The sequence below is a fragment of the Entelurus aequoreus genome, linkage group LG19 (genome assembly GCF_033978785.1).
Source record: "Entelurus aequoreus isolate RoL-2023_Sb linkage group LG19, RoL_Eaeq_v1.1, whole genome shotgun sequence".
Classification (NCBI taxonomy): Eukaryota; Metazoa; Chordata; class Actinopteri; order Syngnathiformes; family Syngnathidae; genus Entelurus; species Entelurus aequoreus.
Genome location: NC_084749.1, coordinates 49970859 through 49995076, shown reverse-complemented (window position 1 = coordinate 49995076; position 24218 = coordinate 49970859). Strand labels below are relative to the sequence as shown.

At 39.4% G+C, this 24218-nt stretch overlaps 1 protein-coding gene across 1 annotated transcript in view; it reads left to right on the top strand.

Annotated features, from left to right (window-relative positions):
• The first annotated feature begins 2009 nt into the window (after positions 1-2009).
• LOC133635431 (cAMP-dependent protein kinase catalytic subunit beta-like) overlaps positions 2010-24218 on the top strand; it is a 45746-nt gene continuing 23537 nt past the window's right edge. The window contains exons 1-6 of the mRNA XM_062028629.1: positions 2010-2195; positions 11621-11682; positions 17794-17922; positions 20278-20376; positions 20441-20523; positions 23602-23728. Of these exons, the coding sequence (XP_061884613.1) occupies positions 2063-2195; positions 11621-11682; positions 17794-17922; positions 20278-20376; positions 20441-20523; positions 23602-23728 (633 nt within the window). The 5' untranslated portion in view covers positions 2010-2062. The remainder of the gene's footprint in view (positions 2196-11620; positions 11683-17793; positions 17923-20277; positions 20377-20440; positions 20524-23601; positions 23729-24218) is intronic.

The window sequence follows — 24218 nt, the reverse complement described above, 5'->3', positions numbered from 1 at the left end:
ATTAAAATCGATTATAAAAATATTTGCCGATTAATTTAGTCATCGATTCGTTGGATCTATGTTATGCGCATGCGCAGAGGCTTTTTAAAAATTTTTTTTTTTTTTTTTTTTTTAAATAAACCTTTATTTATAAACTGCAACATGTACAAACAGCTGAGAAACAATAATCAAAATAAGTATGGTGCCAGTATGCTGTTTTTTTTCAATAAAATACTGGAAAGGATAGAAATGTAGTTTGTCTCTTTTATCCGATTATTAATCGATTAATCGAAGTAATAATCGACAGATTAATCGATTATCAAATTAATCGTTAGTTGCAGCCCTAATATATATATATATATATATATATATATATATATATATATATATATATATATATATATATATATATATATATATATATATAGACATATTTATATATACTGTATATACATATCTAGTTTCGTTGTACTTGTGCAATGACAATAAAGTTTTATCCTATCCTATCCTATATACTGTACATATATACACACATATATATACTATATACATTTACATTAGGGGTGTAATAGTACACACAAATTTGGGTTCGGTACGTACCTCGGTTTAGAGGTCACGGTTCGGTTCATTTTCGGTACAGTAAGAAAACAACAAAATATACATTTTGGGGTTATTTATTTACCAAATTTGCAAAATCTTCCACCAAAAATATTTTTCTTAGTGTAATATTTGATGTGAAGTAATGGGAACCTTGGATAGGTCAATAATTCATAATAACATTGATTTTGATTCAATATTATGTTTTGAGCAATGACAGTTTGAAAGAAAATAAAACAGCTTTGTTTTATTAGTCAACATTGCAACTTTTTCTAATTTACATTTAACCTTTAAGCTTTTTTATTTCACTTTTGTTATGTTTTTGTTTATTTGAATAGTATTTTTAGAATGTGCCGTGGGCCTTTAAAACATTAGCTGTGGGCCGCAAATGGCCTCCGGGGCACACTTTTGACACCCCTGCTATAGATAATAACAAATTAAATGTGATAAATCTATGGATAAAAAGCAGAGCCTGGCGACGCATGCGCGTTTATCATAACTCTCTCACTCTCTCTCTCTCTGTCTCTGTCCCTCCCTCACCAATGCTGCTGTTTGTTTTGTTTTTAACCCCTTCTTAACCCTGAACGTACATTGAAAATACACGCAACCCTAACTCAAAATGCCGGACATTTGAGGCATTTAAGAAACTCCGCCCTGACAGCTCCGCAAAAGAGGACATGCCCGGTGAAAAGAAGACGTATGGTCAGTCTATCGTAACCCGTTAGCTGCTAGCATGCCGTGTGTTGTGCATTGTTTATACAACGTGCGTTACGCTACTTAATATGTCCGTGTGGAAACTCGTTCGGTACACCTCCGAACCGAACCGGAACCCCCGTACCGAAACAGTTCAATACAAATACACGTACCGTTACACCCCTAATTTACATACATACGTATATATATACGTATATATATATGTATATGTGTATATATAAGAATATGTTACTTTACATGCAGTCAGCTTTCGGCCCTCTACCACATTTTTGTAGCCTAATGCGGCCCCCAGGGCAAAAAAAGTTTGGAGACCCCCTGCTTAAACCATTGATGTCATCACCACATTTTTCTCTTCGCCCTTATTGGTACCTCTCTGTGGTAGCATCACAAAAAAACACAGCACGTTATTTTGCTTACTGAACTGCAGTTTTTTGATTTTTTAAAATGTTTCCCCAAATGTTGGTCATCACCTAAATTGCACAGCCTCAGGACATTTCTACAACAAATGCCTTCACATGGTGTGATCATTTTACAATGCAAGGTGTGTTCTATCACAACATGCAAGTGCAGAGGAGGCGTGCAGAAGGACAAAACATGGCCACTGAAACTGAAGTGCTCGGAACAGGAAGCTTAAGTTGCTGTGGTTAGCCGAGCGTTGCAGAGCACTTGACAGGCGAACAGGAAACTGCTCTTTCTCACCGCGTCTGGGAACTGTGACTTTGCTCGCCGGCCTTTTCTCTGTAAAACATTGGGGGAACAATCAAAGCTGGGAATGGCCCAGGGAAGAGATCAGTCATTCGCCAGCCGCCTTTTCCACAGGTGTCGTAAAACTAGCCAGGAGCTGAGAGGACAGGAGAACGAGGCGCCTCGCGTCTCGGACTTCACCGTGGCGTGGGATCGGCTCAGTAAGTCAGCGCTTTTCAACCTTTTTAGAGCCGAGGCACATTTTTTGCGTTGAAAAAATGCGGAGGCACACCATTAGCAGAAATCATTAAAAAACGAAACTCAGTTGTCAGTAAAAAGTCGTTGTCGCAATTGTTGGATTTGACTTTAAAGCATAAGCAAGCGTGCATCACTATAGCTCTTGTCTCAAAGTAGGTGTACTGTCACCACCTGTCACATCACACCCTGACTTATTTGGACTTGTTTCCTGTGTGTAGTGTTTTACTTCTTGTCTTGTGCTCTTATTTTGGTGGCTTTTTCTCTTTTTTTGGTATTTTCCTGTAGCAGTTTTCATGTCTTCCTTTGAGCGTTATTTCCCGCATCTTCTTTGTTTTAGCAATCAAGAATATTTCAGCTGATTTTATTCTTCTTTGTGTGGATGTTGTTGATTGTCATGTCATGTTCGGATGTACTTTATGGACGCCGTCTTTGCTCCACAGTAAGTCTTTGCTGTCGTCCAGCATTCTGTTTTAGTTTACTTTGTAGCCAGTTCAGTTTTAGTTTCATTCTGCATAGCCTTCCCTTAGCTTCAATGCCTTTTCTTAGGGGCACTCACCTTTTGTTTATTTTTGGTTTAAGCATTCGATACCTTTTTACCTGCACACTGCCTCCCGCTGTTTCAGACATCTACAAAGCTATTAGCTACCTGCTGCCACCTATTGATATGGAAGAGTATTACACGGTTACTCTGCCGAGCTCTAGACAGCACTTAAATCAAGCACTTAGGCATGGAGACTGTTTCTACAAACATTTGTGAAAGAATGGGCCGCTCTCAGTGATTTCCAGCGTGGAACTGTCATAGGATGCCACCTGTGCAACAAATCCAGTCGTGAAATTTCCTCGCTCCTAAATATTCCAAAGTCAACTTTATTATAAGAAAAGTGAAGAGTTTGGGAACAACAGCAACTCAGCCACCAAGTGGTAGGCCAGGTAAACTGACAGAGAGGTCAGCATAGTGCAAAGACTTTCTGCACAGTCAGTTGCTACAGAGCTCCAAACTTCATGTAACCTTCCAATTAGCCCACGTACAGTACGCAGAGAGCTTCATGGAATGGGTTTCCATGGCCGAGCACCAGCATCTAAGCCATACATCACCAAGTCCAATGCAAAGCGTGGGATGCAGTGGTGTAACGCACGTCACCACTGGACTCTAGAGCAGTGGAGACGCCTTCTCTGGACTGATGAATCACACTTTTCCATCTGATGGACCAGTCTGGGTTTGGAGGTTGCCAGGAGAACGCTACATTTCAGACTGCATTGTGCCGAGTGTGAAATTTGGTGGAGGAGGAATTATGGTGTGGGGTTGTTTTTCAGGAGTTGGGCTTGGCCCCTTAGTTCCAGTGAAAGGAACTTTGAATGCTCCAGGATACCAAAACATTTTGGACAATTCCATGCTCCCAACCTTGTGGGAACAGTTTGGAGCAGGCCCCTTCCTCTTCCAACATGACTGTGCACCAGTGCACAAAGCAAGGGGATGAACTTGACTGGCCTGCACAGAGTCCTGGCCTGAACCCAATAGAACACCTTTGGGATGAATTAGAACGGAGACTGAGAGCCAGGCCTTCTCCACCAACATCAGTGTGTGACCTCACTAATGCGCTTTTGGAAGAATGGTGGAAAATTGCTATAAACACACTCCGCAACCTTGTGGACAGCCTTCCCAGAAGAGTTGAAGCTGTAATAGCTGCAAAAGGTCATATTGAACCCTATGTGTTAGGAATGGGATGGCACTTCAAGGTCATATGTGAGTCAAGGCAGGTGGCCAAATACTTTTGGCAATATAGTGTATATTATGCTGTATTTTTAATTGTACAATGTACTTTCTTGAGACTTTTAGTGACTTTTTCTTTATTAAAAACGACTAGCAACACATCTAGCATCTTTTTCTGGTGTTATTATAAAACATACTCGTTTTTAGGGACTGTACTTCTCGATGTACCCGACGAAACGCGAGCATGACGTCACACTTGCTTGCCGCTGCTGCTCCAGTTGGACTTTCTCTCCTTAAAAGCCGCCACTGTCATTTTGAATATTTGCACATTTTGTAGACGGCTGTCCGCGGGTATATCTGGGATATAATTAAAAGTTACGTCCACATCACAGACATGCTGACAACGCTACCAGACAACACCGTGGGTCTGGTTTACTCCATCACAGCATCCGTTTTCGGTGGTCAGTTTTTTTTGCATGACTAGTAGGGGTGTAACGGTACGTGTATTTGTGTTTGTACCGTTTCGGTACGGGGGTTTCGGTTCGGTTCAATAAAAAGATTCCAATGATCATTAAATAGTAATTAAAATCAATCAGTTCTATCAAGTACAAACCTAATACTTATGTTTTGAATAAAATAACTGCTGTAAATAAAAATGTAGTATTGTACATGCAAATAAATCAAGTAAAAAATTGAGATGACTACATAGTTTTACTAAGTGGATAAACGCAGGCTTTTCCCTGAAGTATCCTGGCCACTCCATGTTAGCGTGTACTAATGTTAAAGTCATTGCACATGTAATATATTCATAACTTGATGATTAAATGCGGTAAATTCCACAAGTGTTTTTTAGCTTACGAGCTGTTTGGATGTGGAGAGTGACTGCTTTTGTGATGGCTGTGTGCTTTGTTCTCCTTGTATCACCATACTGTAGATCAGGGGTCACCAATGTGGTGCCCGCGGGCACCAGGTAGCCCGTAAGGACCAGATGAGTAGCCCGCAGGCCTGTTCTAAAAATAGCTCAAATAGCAGCAATTACCAGTGAGCTGTCTCTATTTTTTAAATTGTATTTATTTACTAGCAAGCTGGTCTCGCTTTGCCTGACATTTTTAAATCTAAGAGAGACAAAACTCAAGTAGAATTTGAAAATCCAAGAAAATATTTTAAAGACTTGGTCTTCACTTGTTTAAATAAATTCATACATTTTTTTACTTTGCTTGTTATAACTTTTAGAAAGACAATTTTAGAGGAAAAATGCAACCTTAAAAATGATTTTAGGATTTTTAAACACATATACCTTTTTACCTTTTAAATTCCTTCCTCTTCTTTCCTGACAATTTAAATCAATGTTCAAGTAATTAATTTTTTTTTATTGTAAAGAATAATAAATCAATTTTAATTTAATTCTTCATTTTAGCTTCTGTTTTTTCGACGAAGAATATTTGTGAAATATTATACATAAAAATTTCTGGCAAATCTAGAAAATCTGTAGAATTAAATTTAAATCTTATTTCAAAGTCTTTTGAATTTCTTTTAAAATTTTTGTTCTGGAAAATCTAGAAGAAATAATGATTTGTCTTGGTTAGAAATATAGCTTGGTCCAATTTGATATATATTCTATAAAGTGTAGATTGGATTTTAACCTATTTAAAACATGTCATCAAAATTCTAAAATTAATCTTAATCAGGAAAAATTACTAAGGATGTTCCATAAATTATTTTTTAAATTTTTTTCAAAAAGATTCAAATTAGCTAGTTTTCGTCTTCTTTTTTTCGGTTGAATTTTGAATTTTAAAGAGTCGAAATTGATGATAAACTATGTTTCAAAATTTAATTGTCATTTTTTTTCATGTTTTCTCCTCTTTTAAACCGTTCAATTAAGTGTAAATATCATTAATTTACTTTGCTGGTTATAACTTTTAGAAAGACAATTTTAGAGGAAAAATGCAACCTTAAAAATGATTTTAGGATTTTTAAACACATATACCTTTTTACCTTTTAAATTCCTTCCTCTTCTTTCCTGACAATTTAAATCAATGTTCAAGTAATTAATTTGTTTTTATTGTAAAGAATAATAAATCAATTTTAATTTAATTCTTCATTTTAGCTTCTGTTTTTTCGACGAAGAATATTTGTGAAATATTATACATAAACATTTCTGGCAAATCTAGAAAATCTGTAGAATTAAATTTAAATCTTATTTCAAAGTCTTTTGAATTTCTTTTAAAATTTTTGTTCTGGAAAATCTAGAAGAAATAATGATTTGTCTTGGTTAGAAATATAGCTTGGTCCAATTTGTTATATATTCTATAAAGTGTAGATTGGATTTTAACCTATTTAAAACATGTCATCAAAATTCTAAAATTAATCTTAATCAGGAAAAATTACTAAGGATGTTCCATAAATTAATTTTTTCAAAAAGATTCAAATTAGCTAGTTTTCGTCTTCTTTTTTTCGGTTGAATTTTGAATTTTAAAGAGTCGAAATTGATGATAAACTATGTTTCAAAATTTAATTGTCATTTTTTTTCATGTTTTCTCCTCTTTTAAACCGTTCAATTAAGTGTAAATATCATTAATTATTAATAATAACATAGAGTTAAAGGTAAATTGAGCAAATTGGCTATTTCCGGCAATTTATTGAAGTGTGTATCAAACTGGTAGCCCTTCGCATTAATCACTACCCAAGAAGTAGCTCTTGCTTTCAAAAAGGTTGGTGACCCCTGCTGTAGATGCTACCTTGTGCAAACCATTTCGCCACAGGACGCTACCTCTCAGGCGGAGTTTGTTGTTGCGTTCTTGTTCGCCTCGCAAAGACTTGCATTTCCCCCCCACTCGCCTCAGTGCTGTTTCACATGCTGGAGTAAAGTCGTTGTGATGCTGCCTTTTTGAAAGAAACTTTGCAGCGAGCAGTCACTTGTTCCACGCCTGGGACCCCAATTTTAAAGCACTGACAAGACTTTTTTTTTTTTTTTTGGAACAAACGTCTCGTTATCATGAGCATTAGCCCTGTTTTGCTAGGATTGTGGAACTCCGCGAGGGAAGTAAGGGACGGGCGAGGGCTACGGAAGCTCATGAGGGCAAAAATATTCCAGGGCAAGAGGAGAAAAACATAGTTTATTTATTTTTATTTATTGATACAATCAATATATCGCTCAGGCCTACTACACATATGTGTGTGTGTATATATATATATATATATATATATATATATATATATATATATATATATATATATATATATATATACACATACATATATACAGTCGTGGTCAACAGTGTACATATACTTGTGGCCAATATATTATGGCCAATAAGCTCAATTTTTGTTTCATCTGACCACAGAACTTTCCTCCAGAAGGTCTTATCTTTGTCCATGTGATGTCAGATGAAATCCCATGAACACCAGGCCTACCGTCAAGCATGGTGGTGGTAGTATTATGCTCTGGGCCTGTTTTGCTGCCAATGGAACTGCTGCTTTAAATGGGACAATGAAAAAGGAGGATTAGCTCCAAATTCTTCAGGACAAGCTAAAACCATCAGCCCGGAGGTTGGGTCTTGTTAGGTGTTCCAACAGGACAATGACCCCAAACACACCTCAAAAGTGGTAAAGGAATGGCTAAATCAGGCTAGAATGAAGGTTTTAGAATGGCCTTCCCAAAGTCCTGACTTAAAGGTGTGGACAATGCTGAAGAAACAAGTCCATGTCAGAAAAGCAACACATTTAGCTGAACTGCACCAATTTAGTGGTCAAGTGGTCAAGCAGAAGCTTGTGGATGGCTACCAAAAGCGCCTTATTGCAGGTCAACTTGCCAAGGAAGCAAATATTAACATTGCTGTATGTATACTTTTCACCCTCACATTTTCAGTAGACCCGTAATAAATTCATAAAAGAAGCAAACTTCATAAATGTTTTTTGTGACCAACAAGTATGTGCTCCAATCACTACATCACAAACAAATAAGAAATGATTGTAAAGTCAAGTCAGCCATGACATGATGTTCTTTACACGTGTATGTACACTTTTGACCACCACTGTATAAGTGTTTTATGTGTGTCTTTTCCCTGCTGTTGTTTGTAAGTTTCTTTCTGGTACAAGCGGATCAGAACCTGACCTAATCCAAGCGAACTATTAAGTCCGTCTGGGCGGACAAATTCACCTGAAACAATAAAGCTTTTATTGTTCTCACGTAATACTAAACACTTTTGACTGTTTTTAGAGTTCCCAGAGGCTTTGGGGGAAAATAGTCCTCCATGGTCAGGCGGTAGGGAGTGTATCATGTGTGTGCGTGTGTGTGTGTGTGTGTGTGTGTGTTACGTTGAATCCACTTCCATCACAAAGTGTAACACCTCATAAATGTCTTCTGCTCTTCTTTTCTTCCTCATCACTTCCACCCATCTGGCTCAATGTTCCTGAAAACCCTTGGCGATCTTGTAGAGACTTTTGGTACGCTCACTTTTCTCTGAGACGTCTTCAGTCACAGAAGGGAACAATCTTTAGATGGGATCTATTGTGTCCTACTCTACGTACTACAGTACTGTATATGGTCCTGGGTACCTCTGTGACTCTGGACTTCTCATGTCTGCTGTGACCTTCCACAATTTGTTCCATCCAATGCTTGCACTTTGATCCCTGCTACGTTCTGCACTTTGCCCTGCTTGCCTATGTAGCTTGAACGTGTGACGTGGAAACGCTTTGCATTGTGGGTCTTGCTGGACTCGGAATAGCTTATTTACTCGGTTGAATGCAAGATTCTACGCTTAAGTTTTTTTTGTCTTCAAACAAGTTCAAAACATGGCTCGAACGTGCAGCACCGTGGACTGCCACAGTCATGGTCATTATCGCTTCACGGAAAAAAGTATTTGGTAAGATTTTTCTCATTTCCAGCGTGAAAGCAAAGCCAAGGAAGTGGTGCTATTAAGCTAATAAAGAAACGGCAAATAGCAGCCGTGAGACCATCAAACATGACTTTTAACGTCATCACCTGGTACATGTTGGTGTGTTCACTGCATTTTCGAGGAGTTTGAATGTTTTGTAGCATTTATTGATAGCCAAGGTAGCTGCGAGTTACGAACAACGTACAGAGTTTGGGGAAAAAAGCAATACCCATGTTCATAGATCAATAACTGAGGAAACTAGATATTTCCCACATGAATACAGAGTGTATTTCAGACTTTAAATATATTAAGTTTGAAACAAATTTGTCCAGGAGACACAGTCCTGTTGACTTGCCTGAAAGGACGACGGTCTTCTCTTTCTGATGTTAAATTCCGAGGTCTTGCACACACCCAAAGTCGGTTTGTCCGTCAGCCTTTCCCAACTTGGCATCCTTAAATGTTTGACCTGTATAAAAACTGACTCTGACAGGATTCGTCCGGCAGCTTTCTCCAATCTCGTCTATTGGACGTGCTCTTTTGGATCAATTCCAACAATTTTAAATTGTACTTGTGTTTTAAGGTGGCTAGCTTCGGAACAGGGTCCAGTTTGTTTCGGTACGGTTTTTTCTTTCATACCATTCATTTTATCATCTCCGGGTTGGGGAGGAGACCCTGCCCCAAGTAAAGGAGTTCAAGTACCTCAGAGTCTTGTTCACGAGTGAGGGAAGAGTGGATGTGAGATCGACTTCGGATCGGTGCGGCGTCTTCAGTAATGCGGACGCTGTATCGATTCGTTGCGGTGAAGAAGGAGCTGAGCCGGAAGGCAAAGCTCTCAATTTACCGGTCGATCTACGTTCCCATCCTCACCTATGGTCATGAGCTTTGGGTTATGACCGAAAGGACACGATCACAAGGTACAAGCGGCCCAAATGAGTTTCCTTCGCCGGGTGGCGGGTCTCTCCCTTAGAGACTTGCTACCATTTTTTCATCATTCCATATATAAACTGTCCTCTGGACCCCCTGTCAAAAGCTTCTTTTAGCTTATTTGGGGGACCCTTTCACTTACCAATATCTTTAAATGATATTCACTACTATTGCAATTGTTGTATGGTATTGTGAATAAACTTGAAACTTGAAACTTGAAGATAGGGTGAGAAGCTCTGTCATCCGGGGGGAGCTCAAAGTAAAACCGCTGCTCCTCCACATGGAGAGGAGCCAGATGAGGTGGTTCGGGCATCTGGTCGGATGCCACCCGACCGGTAGGAGGCCACGGGGAAGACCCAGGACACGTTGGGAAGACTATGTCTCCCGGCTGGCCTGGGAACGCCTCGGGATCCTCCGGGAAGAGCTGAACCAAGTGGCTGGGGAGAGGGAAGTCTGGGCTTCCCTGCTTAGGCTGCTGCCCCCGCGACCCGACCTCGGATAAGCGGAAGAAGATGGATGGATGGATGGCATTCATTTTAATCCAGTTTGTTGCTCTCTCTCATAATACCGCTGGTTGAGTACAGCCTTGTAAACAAATACCTTGTCCAACAACAATGGCTAGCTAGCCCCCACAATGCTTTGCAAAATCACTTGCCCTTTCGATTCCTAGTGTGGGGCTACGATAGCCATTTTTGTTGGCCAAAGCTTGAGTTCATATGGCTCTACCGTACCAACGGTAATGTGAGAGAGAGTGACAAAATGGGTCGTACAGAATTCAAACGCCAAGGGACCGTAACCGAGAAAAGCTTGCTCCCTGCAAAAATAAGAAAAATTTAAAGAATTGATTTATATGAGCACGTCCAATAGGCAAGAGATTTGAGGAAGCTGCTGCCTTTGTCCAAGCCAAACTTGTCTATATTTCGTCAACGCAGTCAGTTTTTATACCGGTGAAGAATTTCAGAATGCAAAGTCTGGTAAGGCTCATTGTCCTCCGTTCAATTTGATTGCGATCTACGGCTTTTTGTTTCATACGTGTCTGAGATGGAGTGAGTATGTTAACACAAACCGTTATTAATTGTAAATACTTTGATCATTGCGCTACTTCTCCGAACAATGCTTATTTATTTTTGTGCGTACACATGACTCAAAGTAAATAGATAACATGATTTTTTCCCCAAAATACTGTACGTTGTTTGTAGCCTGCAGCTAACGCTAACAGCCTACTAAATGCTACGTGTGAAACTGAATAAAACATGCTTTGGTTCAAACTTACCACTTTGAAAATGCCGTGGACATAAAAATATGACCCAGGTGATGACGTTAAAAGGCATGGTTGATGGTCTCGCGGCTGCTATCCAGGCTATTCCCTTTATCAGCTCACTAACCCGACTTCTTTGGCTTTGCTTACTCGCTGAAAATGAGAAAAATTTCCCAAATCCTTTTTTGCCCACCGAATCAATCATTGTGGCAGTTAATGATGTCACAATCGTTTCCAACTTTTGGAAGAAAAGCACATAATATTGCTTTCAGCTACAGAAATAAGCTATTCAGAGGCCTGCAAGGACCCACAATGCATTGCGTTTACTACATCACACTTTCAAGCCCTATTATTACAGTATGATGACCATGTGTCAGGATTTCCTCAGTAGTTCTTTTAAACAGTTTCGCAATTTTGTAAAGCCTCCCAAAAAATGCATCACTTTATCAACAATTTCCCATTAATGAATTTGCTGTTCCTGTTTAGGTGTGTGTTGTTGTTTTTTGTGCTCTTTTTCCTTCCTTACTCAGTCCTTGAAATGTGCCTGACCCTGAAAATAACAGAAATAACATTTTGGGTGTCTCACACATGTCTTGTTTTTTTGTTTTTGTTTTGTAGTGAAAGAGTTCTTAGCTAAAGCCAAAGAAGATTTTTTAAGAAAATGGGAGTGTCCACCACAGGTAACGTTAATTTAAACTATACCATTTTTTTGTTAGCTTGTAGATACTTTGCAGCTAGCTACTTCCTGTTCAGCAAATGTCACCGTTGAATAAATGAATGTGGGTCGATAGCTAGTACAAGCTTGTGTCCTATGTGAGCTAAGACTAAGCTAAAGTTCCACAGAATAGGAGCATTTCATCACATGCACCACACTTCCATTGACAAAATTCTTGCAAATGTCCCGTTGAATAAATGAATGTAAGTCGATAGCATGTACAGTAAAAGCATGTGTCCTATGTGAGCTAAGAAGACTAAGCTAAAGTTCCATAGAATAGGAGCATTTCATCACATGCACCACACTTCCATTGACAAAATTCTTGCAAATGTCCCATTGAATAAATGAATGTGAGTCTATAGCTAGTACAAGCTTGTGTCCTATGTGAGCTAAGAAGACTAAGCTAAAGTTCCACAGAATAGGAGCATTTCATCACATGCACCACACTTCCATTGACAAAATTCTTGCAAATGTCCCATTGAATAAATGAATGTAAGTCGATAGCATGTAAAATCATGTGTCCAACGTGAGCTAAGAAGACTAAGCTAAAGTTCCACAGAATAGGAGCATTTCATCACATGCACCACACTTCCATTGACAAAATTCTTGCAAATGTCCCATTGAATAAATGAATGTGAGTCGATAGCTAGTACAAGCTTGTGTCCTATGTGAGCTAAGAAGACTAAGCTAAAGTTCCACAGAATAGGAACATTTCATCACATGCACCACACTTCCATTGACAAAATTCTTGCAAATTTGAGTACCTTGAAGGTAGAAAAGCGCTATACAAGTACAACCCATTTATCATTTATCATTTAAATGTCCCATTGAATAAATGAATGTGAGTCTATAGCAGACCTGGGCAAATGAAGGCCCGCCGGACATTCCCAAAAAATGTTATTAGATCTTTACGATCGAAACTGTAGCTGCCATTATGATGTGCAGTGATGTTTTCAAATTACCGTAAGTCTTGAACTATACAAAATATTTCAATGGTTGGAATCTGTGCTTTTGCATGATATACTAGTTACTATGGTAATCCAAGTCACAGCAGCTCAGACAAGGTACCAAGCACCGTGTGTGGGGAGCGTTTCCACAGAGTGTTTCCAGAGCGGCCAGCCTGACATGCGGGTGTCAGAGAATCAGAATCAGACTAGTTTTTATTAGGGATGTCCGGATACAACTTTTTCCCTTCCGATACGATACCGATATTGTAGCCTTGAGTATTGGCCGACACCGATATCAATACGATACGATATATGCACGAATCATACATATATTTATTCCTTATTTTGTTGTGTGGAATGTTACAAAAGGCTTGAAAAAGTGATGTTACTGTTACTGATGTTGTAGTGTTAAAACTGAAAACAATAGTCAGCAAGAGTAGGTATAGGAAAACTGACCCATTTATTATTAACCAATTGGTTACATACATTTTAACCTTCAACAAATCCAATAAAAACAAAATTTTATATTTAAAGTGCAAAATAACCACTAATACCAACATAATTATACAATTGAATAGAATCAATTAAAAATAAATTAGAAGACCCTGAAAAATAACCTAAATAAATCAAATTTTAAAAAAACAAAAAACGTTTTAAAGTGCAAACAATTCAAGTTCACTTCAGTTATTTTTTTTTACTGTCAGCATATGTTGTGTTGTGTGTGGCAATACACTTTTTAACCTCTTCGGGCATCTGGGGTGTAGTTTTGTCTACAACAGGGGTCACCAACCTTTTTGAAACCAAGAGCTACTTCTTGGGTGCTGATTAATGCGAAGGGCTACCAGTTTGATACACACTTAAATACATTGCCAAAAATAGCCAATTTGCTCAATTTACCTTTAACTCTATGTTATTATTAATAATGAATGATATTTACATTTAATTGAACGGTTTAAAAGAGGAGAAAACACGAAAAAAATGACAATTAAATTTTGAAACATAGTTTATCTTCAATTTTGACTCTTTAAAATTCAAAATTCAAACGAAAAAAAGAAGAGAAAAACTAGCTGATTTGAATCTTTTTGAAAAAATAAAAAAATTATTTATGGAACATCATTAGTAATTTTTCCTGATTAAGATTAATTTTAGAATTTTGATGACATGTTTTAAATAGGTTAAAATCCAATCTGCACTTTGTTAGAATATATAACAAATTGGACCAAGCTATATTTCTAACAAAGACAAATCATTATTTCTTCTAGATTTTCCAGAACAAAAATTTTAAAAGAAATTCAAAAGACTTTGAAATAAGATTTAAATTAGATTCTGCAGATTTTCTAGATTTGCCAGAATTTTTTTTTTGAATTTTAATCATAATAAGTTTGAAAAAAATATTTTACAAATATTCTTCGTCGAAAAAACAGAAGCTAAAATGAAGAATTAAATTAAAATGTATTTATTATTCTTTACAATAAAAATTTTTTTTTTACTTGAACATTGATTTAAATTGTCAGGAAAGAAGAGGAAGGAATTTAAAAGGTAAAAAGGTATGTTTAAAAATCCTAAAATCATTTTTAAGGTTGTATTTTATCTCTAAAATTGTCTTTCTGAAAGTTATAAGAAGCAAAGTAAAACAATTAATGAATTTATTTAAACAAGTGAAGACCAAGTCTTTAAAATATTTTCTTGGATTTTCAAATTCTATTTGAGTTTTGTCTCTCTTAGAATTAAAAATGTCGGGCAAAGCCAGACCAGCTTGCTAGTAAATAAATAAAATAAAAAAAATAGAGGCAGCTCACAGGTAAGTGCTGCTATTTGAGCTATTTTTAGAACAGGCCAGCGGGCTACTCATCTGGTCCTTACGGGCTACCTGGTGCCCGTGGGCACCGCGTTGGTGACCCCTGGTCTACAATGTAGTGGCGGCTAGGAATAATGTAGCGAGGTTGGAGGTGCTCCATTAAGTGTTTAAACCCGACATTACTCACCACCGACAGGGGCTGGTCATCAAGCACAATAAACTGGGCTATATTTTCTGTTATGGCCATTACCTTTTTGCTGTCCCGTGGTAGTTTGTCACGTCTTTCAAAGCTTTCGGCCAGCGTGGCTTGCTGAAGCGAGCCAGAGGTTTGTTGCTTCGCCTCATCCTCATGTTCTTTTTTGTGGTGTTTTTTCAAATGTGCGATGAGGTTGCTCGTGTTGAACCTTCCCGGTTCTGTCCCTCCACGGGACACTTGCGCCTGACAAATGTTGCATTTAGCGGCAACGTCTTTGTCCGAGTTTACGTTCAAATACTTCCACACAGCCGACATCACTACACTTTGCTGCAAGCACACGCGTCGTCGTTGTTGTGATGACGCGGGCTCAGGCTGTGCATGCTGGATCAGAGACGCTCTTCTTCCGCGGCCGGCACCAACGTTAATTAAGGGGCATTGCCGCCACCTACTGTGTTGGAGTGTGATCAAACCAGAGTCACCTATTATAGACGTGCTGCAGCGGTAAATGGACAGCTTATATCGGAGCGCTTATATCGAAGTTTTTAGATTCAGTCCGATAAAATCCGATATTCACTTTTTTGGCTAATATGGGACTAATTTCCGATATCAATATCGGATCGGGACATCCCTAGTTTTTATTGCTATTGTTTGAGAACGGGTTCACAAACTAGGAATTTTTCTTGGTGCAACATAAAACACATATAACACAGAATAGGTAATAAAAAAGAGCTGTAACAAGGGACAGATGCGGAAGGCAACAAAGTTCTAAAGCTTAGTGATGTATCAGATATATCAGATTGTAGGTGGGGGTTTTTTTTTTACCCTTTGCGTTCATATTTCACTGTGTTTGTTGCGTTTCGCTTGATGGTAAAATATGTCGATGGAGAGGGGGTGTGACATTCATATGTTGTCTATATTCAGTGTTTTATCGGTCATAGTTAATATTGTAAATCCCACATTCTTTATTTTCATTTACATTCTGGGTGTCTCATTCAGTAACATTTTTTTTAATTCTATTACGTTTTTTAAAGGCCTACTGAAATGAATTTTTTTTATTTAAACGGGGATAGCAGATCTATTCTATGTGTCATACTTGATCATTTCGCGATAATGCCATATTTTTGCTGAAAGGATTTAGTATAGAACAACGACGATAAAGATCGCAACTTTTGGTATCTGATAAAAAAAAGGCTTGCCCCTACCGGAAGTAGCGTGACGTAGTCAATTGAACATATACGCAAAGTTCCCTATTGTTTACAATGATGGCCGCATGAAGTGAGAGAGATTCGGACCGAGAAAGCGACAATTTCCCCATTAATTTGAGCGAGGATGAAAGATTTGTGGATGAGGAAAGTGCAAGTGAAGGACTAGTGGGGAGTGGAAGATGCTGTGAGAGCCGGGGGTGACCTGATATTCAGCTGGGAATGACTACAACAGTAAATAAACACAAGACATATATATACTCTATTAGCCACAACACAACCAGGCTTATATTTAATATGCCACAAATTAATCCCGCATAAAAACACCTAGGTGTTTGTTATGCTAGCTCCCAGCTACTAGCTCGAGCTAGTTATAGCTCGAGCGGGTAATATGGACGGGATCCTGTATATATAACCCGCCAATACAATTCAAACACCTGCACAACACACACACTCACTCAGCCCAAAGAACCGTTCACCTAACCCAAGGTTCATAAAGCTTATATATTTAATCAAAGTTACGTACATGACACGCACGTACGGGCAAGCAATCAAATGTTTGGAAGCGCGCGGGTGGGACCTGATATTCAGCTGGGAATGACTACAACAGTAAATAAACACAAGACATATATATACTCTATTAGCCACAACACAACCAGGCTTATATTTAATATGCCACAAATTAATCCCGCATAAAAACACCTAGGTGTTTGTTATGCTAGCTCCTAGCTACTAGCTACTAGCTCAAGCTAGTTATAGCTCGAGCGGGTAATATGGACGGGATCCTGTATATATAACCCGCCAATACAATTCAAACACCTGCACAACACACACACTCACTCAGCCCAAACAACCGTTCACCTAACCCAAGGTTCATAAAGCTTATATATATAATCAAAGTTACGTACATGACACGCACGTACGGGCAAGCGATCAAATGTTTGGAAGCGCGCGGGTGGGACCTGATATTCAGCTGGGAATGACTACAACAGTAAATAAACACAAGACATATATATACTCTATTAGCCACAACACAACAAGGCGTATATTTAATTTGCCACAAATTAATCCTAATGCTAGCTCCTAGCTCCTAGCTACTAGCTCGAGCTAGTTATAGCAAGCGATCAAATGTTTGGAAGCGCAGCTGTGTACTCACGTTATCGCAACTGTGTATCCAAATCAAAGTCCTCCTGGTAAGAGTCTCTGTTGTCCGAGTTCTTCCATCTTGACTGCATCTTTCGGGAATGTAAACAAAGAAGCGCCGGCTGTGTACGTGTTGTTGCTGACTTCCCTCGCAAAATAGACACTTCGCACCGACAACTTTCTTCTTTGCTTGCTCAGCTTCTTTCTCCATAATGCAATGAACAAATTGCAACAGATTCACCAACACAGATGTCCAGAATACTGTGGAATAATGAGATGAAAACAGAGCTATTTCGTATTGACTTCAATGGTGTCCGAATACTTCCGTTTCAATGATTGACGTCACGCGCATACGTCAACCCTCAGAGGCGTTTCGAACCGGAAGTTTAGCGGGAAATTTAAAATGTCACTTTGTAAGTTAACCCGGCCGTATTGGCATGTGTTGCAATGTTAAGATTTCAGCATTGATATATAAACTATCAGACTGCGTGGTCGCTAGTAGTGGCTTTCAGTAGGCCTTTAAGGCGGTCTGTCATAACGTTTTTAGCATTCAATCAGACATTATTGTGAGGTTTTGTATTAGTGTTCCTAAAAGTCAGATATACCGGCCCCCAGACACATTTTTTCTCTAAATTTGGCCCCCCGAGTCAAAATAATTGCCCAGGCCTGGTCTATAGCATGTAAAAGCTTGTGTCCTATGTGAGCTAAGAAGACTAAGCCAAAGTTCCACAGAATAGGAGCATTTCATCCCATGCACCACACTTCCATTGACAACATGCTTGCTTCTTAGAGCACGACGTGCCTGGACGACTTCGACAGGTTCAAGACTCTGGGGACCGGCTCATTTGGCCGAGTGTTGCTGGTCAAGCATAAAGGAACAAACCAGTTCCACGCCATGAAAGTCTTGGACAAACAAAAAGTAAGTGGAAAGATCTTTGAAATAAATGTTGGCTGTGTGCGTCCCATGAAAGGAAATAGAATCCTTCCTGTCATGCAGGAGAGGTGCTCAACATTGTGATCTTAGAGGAGTCACGTACAAACTGTCCGTCTTGAAATGTTTGCCTTATAATAATTGTAGCACTCAAGTTATGGTTTCTTACCAGTGCATTTTTTCTTACCAGTACATTTTTTCCGAGTCAAAACTATCATTTTTAAACAGCCTGTGGACATTTTCAACAGTTTTAACAAATTCATTTCTGAGCACAATTTAAAGGAATAAAGCATAATTACAATGAAAAGTAAATTAAATGCACTAAAAATCTAATTAGACTTCATGTGAAGTACAAACCCCGTTTCCATATGAGTTGGGAAATGGTGTTAGATGTAAATATAAACGGAATACAATGATTTGCAAATCCTTTTCAAGCCATATTCAGTTGAATATGCTACAAAGACAACATATTTCATGTTCAAACTCATAAACTTTATTTTTTTTTGCAAATAATAATTAACTTAGAATTTCATGGCTGCAACACGTGCCAAAGTAGTTGGGAAAGGGCATGTTCACCACTGTGTTACATGGCCTTTCCTTTGAACAACACTCAGTTTTGGTTTGGGAAGTGAGGAGACACATTTTTGAAGTGGAATTCTTTCCCATTCTTGCTTGATGTACAGCTTAAGTTGTTCAACAGTCCGGGGGTCTCCCTTCTCACATTGCAGGTGCCACACATTTTCAATGTCTAGACTACAGGCAGGCCAGTCTAGTACCCGCACTCTTTTACTATGAAGCCACGTTGATGTAACACGTGGCTTGTCTTGCTGAAATAAGCAGGGGCGTCCATGGTAACGTTGCTTGGATGGCAACATATGTTGCTCCAAAAGCTGTATGTACCTTTCAGCATTAATGGTGCCTTCACAGATGTGTAAGTTACCCATGTCTTGGCCACTAATACACCCCCATACCATCACACATGCTGCCTTTTACACTTTGCGCCTAGAACAATCCGGATGGTTCTTTTCCTCTTTGGTCCGGAGGACACCACGTCCACAGTTTCCAAAAACAATTTGAAATGTGGACTCGTCACACCACAGAACACTTTTCCACTTTGTATCAGTCCATCTTAGATGAGCTCAGGCCCAGCCAAGCCGACGGCGTTTCTGGGTGTTGTTGATAAACGCTTTTCGCCTTGCATAGGAGAGTTTTAACTTGCACTTACAGATGTAGCGACCAACTGTAGTTACTGACAGTGGCTTTCTGAAGTGTTCCATGTGGTGACTATTGATATTTTTTATGACCTATGAAAAATAAGGCGCAGAAGAAAAATATATTAAAAAATGTTATTTCCACTGATTATAATCATTTCAGCTATCACTGCAGAATGGAAAGGAAATGTCGACACAAGCATAGTTATACACATGTGCACACGTCAAATCTAAACTTGATGTATATCGCACTTGTCCTGCACAGGCAAGTGGAAAACACAAAGTGCTGTAGAAAACAAAACAAAACAACAATAGAAGAAGTGACATGGCGTGGCACTGGAGAATAACTAAAAGTTACGCCATTTTATATATATATGTATGTCTTGATTAGACTATCCAAAAAATAGTGCTCAATACCGTGGTAGAGCGCAATATATGGATGTGTGGATAAAAAAATCACAAGACTACTTCATCTCTACAGGCCTGTTTCATGAGGGGGTTCCCTCAATCATCAGGAGATTTATTTATTTGGATTGAGGGAACCCCTCATGAAACAGGCCTGTAGAGATGAAGTAGTCTTGTGATTTTTTCCCACACATCCATATATTGCGCTCTACCACGGTATCGAGCACTATTTTTTTGGATAATCTAATTAAGACACATATGTATATATATATATATATATATATATATATATATATATATATATATATATATATATATATATATATATATATATATATATATATATATAAATATATATATATATATATATATAAATATATATATATATATATATATATATATATATATATATATATGTATATATATACATACATGTACATATACATATACACACACATACAGTATATATACAGTATATATATATATATATATACATATACACACAAATTATTTTAACCCAATGTGGTGGCCCCCGAGTCCAAAAGTTTGGGGACCCCTGCACTCTGCCAAGGAGTGGTGGGAAGGTGCCTAACTTGGACTTTTGCTGGCAAAGTAAAAGGTGACAATTAGAGGATAGACCGCTAGTATGGCAAGAAGAGGTAAGCGAGGACGGTGGTTGACTTGCTGAAAGTGTGTGATCAATGAAGAGATGATGACACTTCCACAGGTGGTGAAGTTGAAGCAGATCGAACACACGCTGAATGAAAAGAGAATACTGCAGGCCGTCTCCTTCCCCTTCCTGGTCAGGTTGGAGTACTCCTTCAAGGTGAGTTACTTCCTGGGCCTGCACAGCTGAGCGCCCACACTTGAACAGCACCTTCCTTGCACAGGACAACTCCAACCTCTACATGGTCATGGAGTACGTGCCTGGCGGAGAGATGTTCTCGCACCTCAGACGCATTGGAAGGTTCAGGTACGCACGCCGTAACATTGGAGGGACACTCTGACCTTTTTTCAGGGCCCATACCAATTACCAGTAGTCAAGGATGCCGATGACCTTTATTTGAAGTCAATATTCATTTGCTTTAAAAGTCATTGAAACACGAGGAACCCTGAAATATCCTCCACGTTTAAATCAACACAATCCTTTTCCTTTTTTACCTAGATTATAGTTTTTCATTTAATCCTGGATGTTACACAATGTATGAGAATGTGTGAGCTGCTGCATGCGCTCCTTGACTTATACACTATATTGCCAAAAGTATTTGGCCACCTTCCTCGACTCACATATGAACTTGAAGTGCCATCCCATTCCTAACCCATAGGGTTCAATATGACCTTTTGCAGCTATTACAGCTTCAACTCTTCTGGGAAGGCTGTCCACAAGGTTGCGGAGTGTGTTTATAGCAATTTTCCACCATTCTTCCAAAAGCGCATTGGTGAGGTCACACACTGATGTTGGTGGAGAAGGCCTGGCTCTCAGTCTCCGTTCCAATTCATCCCAAAGGTGTTCTATCGCAGTGGTCCCCAACCACCGGGCCGCACAAGAAATAAAAAAAAATATACAAAAAATTGTATTTATTTTTTTATTTTTATTAAATCAATATAAAAAACACATTGTATATCAATATAAATCAATAAAGTCATCAGGAATACGGGATACAGTCCGTAAGCACACATTATTGTATTTCTTTATGACAAATATGGGACAAATTTTCAAGCGTTGACCGGTCCGAAGCTACAAAAAGGTTGGGGACCACTGTTCTATCGGGTTCCGGTCAGGACTCTGTGCAGGCCAGTCAAGTTCATCCACACCAGACTCTGTCATCCATGTCTTTATGGACCTTGCTTTGTGCACTGGTGCACAGTCATGTTGGTAGAGTAAGAGGCCCGCTCCAAACTGATCTGTGGCCTGGTGGTTAGCGTATCCGCCCTGAGATCGGTAGGTTGTGAGTTCGAACCCCGGCCGAGTCATACCAAAGACTATAAAAATGGGACCCACTACCTCCCTGCTTGGCACTCAGCAACAAGGGTTGGAATTGGGAGTTAAATCACCAAAAATGATTCCTGGGCGCGGCCACCGCTGCTGCTCACTGCCTTCTCCCCTCACCTCCCAGGGGGTGAACAAGGGGCTGGGTCAAATGCAGAGGACACATTTCACCACATCTACTGTGTGTGTGACAATCATTGGTACTTTAACATTAACTTAACTTTAAACCCACAAGGTTGGGAGTGAGGAATTGTCCAAAATGTTTTGGTATCCTGGAGCATTCAAAGTTCCTTTCACTGGAACTAAGAGGCCAAGCCCAACTCCTGGAGCGGGCCCCTTCCTCTTCCAACATGACTGTGCACCAGTGCACAAAGCAAGGTCCATAAAGACATGGATGACAGAGTCTGGTGTGGATGAACTTGACTGGCCTGCACAGAGTCCTGACCTGAACCCGATAGAACACCTTTGGGATGAATTAGAACGGAGACTGAGAGCCAGGCCTTCTCCACCAACATCAGTGTGTGACCTCACCAATGCACTTTCGGAAGAATGGTCCAACAATTGCTATAAACACTCCACAACCTTGTGGACAGCCTTCCCAGAAGAGTTGAAGCTGTAATAGCTGCAAAAGGTCATATTGAACCCTATGGATTAGGAATGGGATGGCACTTCAACTTCATATGTGAGTCAAGGCAGGTGGCCAAATACTTTTGGCATAATAGTGTATAATAATCTCATATTTGTCAGTACTTCACACAAAGTTTGGATATTTAGCAGAGATAGTGGAACTTTTCTCAAGCAGGGCAAACAGGCTGGTGCTTGAGCAGTGTTTAGAACTATTTGACTCATGATTTTTTTTTTAAAATAGGAAATACTGGTGTCTTATGTGTATACATTGGGACGGTATAGCTCGGTTGGTAGAGCGGCCGTGCCAGCAACTTGAGGGTTGCAGGTTCGATCCCCGCTTCCGCCATCCTAGTCACTGCCGTTGTGTCCTTGGGCAAGACACTTTACCCACCTGCTCCCAGTGCCACCCACACTGGTTTAAATGTAACTTAGATATTGGGTTTCACAATGTAAAGCGCTTTGAGTCACTTGAGAAAAAGCGCTCTATAAATGTAATTCACTTCACTTCACTTCACATATATTGAATTTGCTGATTTAGTTCTGACCGAAAACGATATACAGTACAGGCCAAAAGTTTGGACACACCTTCTCATTCAATGCATTTTCTTTATCTCCATGACTATTTACATTGTAGTTTCTTAGACTTAGACTTCCTTTTATTGTCATTCAAATTTGAATGACAATAAACAACAAGGAATACAATTTGAAAACATCATTATACAACTAGACATGCTGAGGAGTATGCAAAATACCAGGGAGATGAGAGAGTGAACCAGGTTGCAAATTTTAAAACCAGTCTACTGAGGCAACAAGATTTCTTCAAGACAGCAAGCGAAAAGTGCGATGCAGCAGTCAAAGCTAGCTAAATGGTGAGTGAGATGATTGCTAGGGCGAGAAAGCTATTCAAAGAAGGTGAATTCCTTAAAAAGTGCACGTTAGATTTTTTTTAAGAAATCTTTTCTTGCGGCCCAGCCTCACCCAGTCTCTGCATCTAGTGGCCCCCGGGTAAATGAAGTTTGAGACCCTTGATCTACAATGTAAATAGTCATGAAAATAAAGAAAACCCATTGAATGAGAAGGTGTGTCCAAACTTTTGGCCTGTTACTTTACGTCAAACTGCCAAATACCTGCGCCGCTATTCGGTTGATCTGTACTCCAGGATCCAATACGTTTCTTTTTGCGGCCATTGAAGACCTCTGAATTTGTAAGAATAACTCGGTGGAAAGAAAAGAACAAATCCTGCAGATGGTCACTGAGTCCAAGTCTTGCATGGTTCCACCTGGAGAGGCTCTGTTCAGTTTGTTTTCTGCACTTGTGTCTTCACATTCTGGCGCAGTTGCAAAATGTTCAAAGGAGAACAGTTCAAGCAGAAATCCGTGTCAACAATGAAGTTGAATACGTCATTTCCACCCTCTCCCCCCTTCCTTCTTTCAGCGAACACCACGCACGATTTTATGCAGCTCAGATCGTGCTCACCTTCGAGTACCTCCACTCTTTGGACCTCATCTACAGAGACCTGAAGCCTGAAAACCTGCTCATAGACCAGCGTGGCTACATTCAGGTACAGCTCCTGCATTCATGAAGATAAACAGCCAACAGGATACAGTAGCTGTCCGCTATACGCGAGGATTAGGTACAGTAGCAAGAACAAAGAAGTCATTGAGACCAGGGACAATCGAGTACTTTTCACGTGAAATCCAACGGTGCCATGTTACGGTACTTGGGTTGAGCATGACATCATGTCCAGTTCTAGACTCTAACTAGAGATGTAACGATCAATGTTAATATTGAAAACCGCGGTAAAACGGCCGACAGTTAGTATTAACTTTTTCAAACTGAAATGAAGGAAAAACCAAGATCGCGAACTGAACGTTAAAAAACTCATGAACGTGTCTTCGTTTCTTCAACTTTGTTGTTAGTTTTGAAGGCAAAATACCTCCGTGCTGCGCTTCAAACGGCCTTGTTGTGACCATTTTTGGCCTTCTTCCTCTCAACTCTGCTCCTGCTTGTATGCGCCGTGTGTGTTCGCATGTTGACCTACTAAACACGCG